The following is a 6,415-nucleotide window of genomic DNA, read 5'->3' on the forward strand; positions in this document are numbered from 1 at the left end:
ATAGAGGAGAAACAATAATGTACAGTATGTGGAAAATAATGTGTTTTTTTTTACTTTAAACCGCATAAACACATTTCATTACACCAAATACACAAAATAATGTTCTTTTTAGCAGCATCATATGACCCCTTTAAAAACCAGCTGTTTTAACAAAAAAAAACTACTTAAAACCAGCTGATTAAGCCAAAAAGGCCAAAACCAGTTAAAACCAGCTGATATATTAAAAGCACGCTGATTTAGCAAAAAAATGCTAAAAAAAAAAAAACGGCTGAAACCAGCTGATTTATTAAAAGTGAAGTGACATGTGACATGTGGCCAAGTATGGTGACCCATACTCGGAATTAGTGCTCTGCATTTACACTTCCCCTTTTAAAAACCAGTCAATTTAACAAAAAAAAAGAAGCTGATTTAGCAAAAAAGTTAATAACCAGCTAAAACAAGTTAAAGCCAGCTGATTTAGCAAAAAAAAGAAACCAGCTAAAACCAGCTGATTTATAAAAAACAACAACATCAAATAACCAGCTGATTTAGCAAAATAAAAAGCTTAAAACCAACTGATTTATTAAAAACACAGCTAAAACCAGTGATTTAGGATGTTGCTAGCATGAATTAGCATATTGCTAGCATGGGATTTTTATGAAAACTGTGTAAGTCAGATCAGTTAGAAAAGATATAGCATACCGAGTCAGAACAGTCTGAAGATCTGGGCCGAGTTTAGTGGTTCTAGCTTGAAAACTCTAGGACGAGTTCCAATTGCAAATTTAGTCTCAGAAGAATAATAATAAGCTTAAATGGCTTTTTCAAGCCAGCTTAATGCTAAGCTAAGTCATGTTACTTTGACACAATTCATTTTGGAAAAATAACGTGTTAATTATATTATTATAAATGATTATAGGAGCCTAAAATTCAAGATACGAGGTAAAAAAATGACCCGCTTATATTTATATCATATGATATAGTTTAGCAATCTCACACAAGCAAGGGTGCTGCTTTACCCAAAATAATTTTCCAAATGTAATAGGATTAGTCCAACAAATCGAATCGTTCGGTTTGTAATGCGTACCGAACTGAAAGCCTCGTACCGAACGGTTCAATACGAATATGTGTATCGTTACACCCCTAATACATATATATATATATATATTTATAAATATATAAATTATTCCTAAGTATGTGACCTGTAACATCTCAACTAAATCAATAAACTATATAATTAATAATATTTAAAAGAGTGTCTTTGTCATTGTACATGAACAACAGTTCATGTTTCACAATCTTAAAAGTGGCTTCAAATAAAGGACAAACTTCATTCCGTGTGAAATCATTATCTGAATGTGGAGGATCTTTCTGATATTATTCACACAATAGATCATTCATTCAGTCCCAGATAAACTCATCTAAATGATAGTGTTCATGTTAGCAGCTCAAAACATGCTTGAAGCATCAGGCTGATACTTTATAACTGAACTGAACTGATTCTAAACTACATTTGATAAGTCCTTTATGAAAATTGTTACATTACTTTTATTTGGCATGTCTGGGAACTTGAGGGCTTAAAATGAGAGAATACATTTAAATATTGTTTTGTATTTTTGAGTATTAATATTCTATTATTTATTTTTCTGTTTAGGTAATTATATATATATATATATATATATATATACAGTGGGTACGGAGTTCATAAGAACAGCATTTATTTGAATAGAAATCTTTTGTAACATTATAAAAGTCTTTACTGCCACTTTTAATTAATTTAATGCGTCCTTGCTGAATACAAGTATTAGTTTTTTTTTTTTTTTTATTGATTGACGTCAAACTTTAGAATGGTAGTGTTACATTTGTTACAAATTTTGTAACATTGAACACCTACACAAGACCATCATGTTTCTGAATTAAAATGAGAAATGTTGCCTTAGCTGAAATTACAATAATAATAATAGTAGTAGTAGAAGTAGTAGTTTATTTCAGTTAACATTTATTTTAAGTAATAAAAATGTTTTTGATGGTCTTAGTTAACTGTAATTGTCATCTCATGGAGGTGTTGCTGGATGACACTGAGATGAAGCTGTTCATCTGATGTTTTGTGTAGTAATCATCTCTGGTGTTTGGCAGGGGTCCGTTCCTGGTGGCGATGGGCAAATCGTGGCATAAGGAGGAGTTCACCTGCTCTCACTGCCGCAGTTCTCTGGCAGACGTGGGTTTCGTGGAGGAGCGCGGCTCCGTCTACTGCGAGCGCTGTTACGAGCAGTTTCTGGCCCCGGCCTGCTTCAGATGCCAGCAGAAGGTTCTCGGGGTGAGAGACAGCAACTGAGTTTGTGCTGTTCACCAAGTCTACTATTGCTTATACTCTATACCGTAGTTTTAAAAGTTCAGTTTGTCCATCATCCTGCAGCATTTGTAAATGATTCCTCAAATCATGTGTCTCGTTGGACTGTAATTAATTCAAATCAGTGACACTTTTTTATATATATATATATATATATATATTTTATATATTTATATAAATATATAAATCTCTGGACGAAACCAGTCTTCATTTTTTTTTTCAAATGATTTTTTAGCTACGTAATGAATTCATTTAAATTAATAAATATTTTTAAATAGACTAATTTATAACATTTTAGACATTTCGAAAAATAGACTCATTTATAACATTTTAGACATTTCGAAATAGACTCATTTATAACATTAAAACATTTTGTCAGAAACTCAAATTACATATTTTCTTTGGTTGTCTAAAGTTTGTTTTCGGAGAAGCATAAAAATACATAGGCTAACATATCTGACATCTAACTAATACCATTAGTACTGTTTATAGCCTATTATGTTACTATATGTTTATGAACTATGTATGTATTATGTAGTTCTGGAATCTGAGGGTGCAGAAAAATCAAAATATTGAGAAAATCACCTTTAAAGTTGTCCAAATGAAGTTCTTAGCAATGCATATTTGATATATGTTTTGATATATGTACGGTAGGAAATTTACAAAATATCTTCATGGAACATGATCTTTACTTAATATCCTAATGATTTTTGGCATAAAAGAAAAATCTATAATTTTGACCCATACAATGTATTGTTGGCTATTGCTACAAATATACCCCAGCGACTTAACACTGCTTTTGTGCTGCAGGCTCACATATATCACTGATTCTTGAGAAGTGGGACAAAACAGGGTGTAAAATTAAAAAAATAAGTTCTTGTACTCAGACAAATGAAACTACTTTTATGTATCTTATGTGTACTAAGCTACTGAGCTATGCTTTGATGCAACCTCCCAACTTTACTCTTTTTTTTTTTATCAAAATGTGCTTTTTAACCTTGGGCTGTGTAATATAATTTCAACTTTATCTTTAACAGCTTTAACAGCATCAGGATGTTTTTAACATTTCAAAACACATTCTCATGTTAGCAGACAGATTACACTTTCACATGTAACCAACAATTCCTCAACAAATATAAAATATCATAATGAAATCTTATCAAAATATCCATCTGACAGAGTTGACAAATCTGACGGTGGTGACGAAAACCTGATTTTGTACTGAATCTAATACATTAAATCAATCAGTTACTGTATTAAAACAAACACAACAAACAGTATGTTATTGTTTATAAAAGATTCACATCATTAAAAAACATTTGTATCCATTTTATAGCATATGAACGATTGAACCCCTCTCTGTGGACTCACTGTTTTAGATGTAGTGAGAAGACAATAAGTGTCATGGATTTGATATAATAATGATAAAATTAAATTGAAGAGGATAATTGTGTTAAATACATTTTATTATTAATCCCCCATAACATTTACAATTGAAAATATTTACATTTAAAAACCTATTAGCAGTTACAATTGGACATGTTTTGTCCCGTGTGTGTGTGTGTGTGTGTGTGTGTGAGTGAGAGTGTGTGTGTGCTGTATATAATTTATACAATATTTAATTTATTAAATATATGAATATACACATTAAATATACAGGAATACTTATATTTAAAACATTGATTTTTATTTTATCTTTATATTTTTATATCCACTGACATTAAAGAGTCAACTATTTAAAAAATTATAAAAAACAAACAAAAAATATATTTATATATTAAATATAAATATTACATATATTTCAAACATTTATTCTATTAATTAGATGCGTGTAAGAGCCACTTTTTGAGTAACATGCTCAAATTAATTTATAAAATGTAGATTACTGAAATATTTATTGAATATATGATATTTGAAATATTGTATGAAAAGATATATTATATAAATATTTAAATGTGTGTGCATGTCCCCTTAAATAGTTATAATTGAAATAAATATAATTGTTGTATAAATGCAATTGTATTTTGTTCATCATGAATGATGCTCTTAACTATTGACCTCCATGATTGTTCCCTGTAAAGCTTTATTCCCTTTATTCCCTTCTCTCTGAGAGCGTTGGACTGTGGGAACGGGCTTTAACCGATTTATAGATCTGGGCTGCGTTTCCCAAAAACATCGTAAGCCTAAATTGATCGTAGGGCCATTGGTTTCAATCTACGATGTACTTAAGCTAACGATTAGTGGTCGACCGATATTGGTTTTTTGACTGCCGATGCCGATATCTTGGAAAGAAGGGTGGCCGATGGCCGATATAAAGCCGATATAATTTTATTTATTTTAATTAATATTTAAAAAATTTGAATTAATTTGAAAATTTATTAAAAATTAAATGTGTTAAATAAACATACTTATACTTTAGATGACAAAGTATTGGATTATTAGACAGACGTATTAGATAATCCATATATTAGACGGAACTGAAGGACAACAGCGAACAAGAGGGAGAATGTAAGCACTGTGTGCTCAGGCGCTGCCGTTCTTAGCGCCGTCAAAATAAAAGTCCTGCCTCGAATGCATGCCGATATTTAAAAAATGCCAAATATCGGCCGATATATCGGTCTTGGCGATATATCAGTCGACCACTACTTACGATGCTTTTGGGAAACGCAGCCCTGATCAATATGTTAGTCAATCAGTGATCGTCTCGAAATAAATTTCCATCCGTGTTTTAAATGCACTGGGATTTCTGAACAGGGGTTTGTGAGTTGATGAAAAGTGAAAAATTAAATTAAATGTAAAATTTATATAAATAAATGGGGCTGCACAATTGAAGTAAACTGATAGAGTAACTTAGTGTGATTATCAAATCAATGGGTGTGATTTTACTAATTAAGTTAATAGTCTGTGAGAGTGAAGTGCAGCACTGTGTTCATTTACACACGAGCAGTGTGTCATTTGAAATGTTAAAAGCTGGAGGGTTTGAAGGTTTGAAAGTGAAAAATGTAAGATATAAATATCAGTATTGTAACTTGTAGTGTAAAATACAACTATTATTATTATATTCAGTTTGACTGTAGTCCTACAACACCAGTGTGAATATAACATGGACCCAAGACCCACTGTAAACACCCTTATATAAATATTTTTATATATAAATTCTAATAAATACATGTCATTTATTTGTTTGAATTTTTATAATATTTTATATAATATTATAATCATAATTTTATAATATTTAATCTTTTAAATTCTAAATGTAAACTATATAATGTATAATTAAATAAATTTTATTCGTTTATTAGAATATTTAATTCAATATTATAATAATAATTGTATAATATAGTTAATGTTTTAATATTTGATGTTATAAATTCTAAATAAATGGAATCTATATATAATATATATAATTAAATAAATATAACTTATTTATTTGAATTTTTATAATATTTGATATAATCATAATTTTATGACTCTCTCTTTTTCTCTTTATACAGGCATTGCATTGTATAAATTAATGTTATTTAATTAATAAAGATTTTTTTATTTTGAGAAACTTACTTTTACTTCACTACATTCCAAAGCATAATATCACACTTTTTCCTCCTCTACATTTCATAAAAACATATCCTTAATTAAATACATTTAATTTATTTGTTAGAATTTGTACAATATTTAATTCAATATAATAATAATAATTTTATAATATAGTTATGATTTTAATATTTGATGTTATAAATTCTAAATAACTGGAAACTATATATAATATATATAATTAAATAAATATAACATTTATTTGAATTTTTATAATATTTGATATAATCATAATTTTATGACTCTCTCGTTTTCTCTTTATACAGGCATTGCATTGTATATACTATTCTCTCTTTTATTATATTTTATCATTTTATATTTTATTTGACTAGCTGCATGTCATGTGACCGTTAATGACATCTGAAAACTGCAAACATGAATGTGTTGCTGAAATATTGAAATATTAAGTTAAATCTCAGCGGTTATGTGAAATATTGGGCGTCTGACTGGTTGGGCTGGAGCAGAAGTGTCTGCTGTAGGATGTGACGCTGCCGATGT

The 6,415-nt window shown here is 29.3% G+C and overlaps 1 protein-coding gene across 1 annotated transcript in view; it reads left to right on the forward strand.

Annotated features, from left to right (window-relative positions):
• The window catches only part of LOC107727908 (PDZ and LIM domain protein 5-like), a 111,738-nt gene that overhangs the window by 101,842 nt on the left and 3,481 nt on the right, over positions 1-6,415 (forward strand). The window contains exon 9 of the mRNA XM_016537943.1: positions 2,113-2,293. Coding sequence (XP_016393429.1) covers positions 2,113-2,293 — 181 coding nt within the window. The remainder of the gene's footprint in view (positions 1-2,112; positions 2,294-6,415) is intronic.

Source organism: Sinocyclocheilus rhinocerous, unplaced genomic scaffold (genome assembly GCF_001515625.1).
Source record: "Sinocyclocheilus rhinocerous isolate Xijiao unplaced genomic scaffold, SAMN03320098_v1.1 scaffold42, whole genome shotgun sequence".
NCBI classification, from domain to species: domain Eukaryota; kingdom Metazoa; phylum Chordata; class Actinopteri; order Cypriniformes; family Cyprinidae; genus Sinocyclocheilus; species Sinocyclocheilus rhinocerous.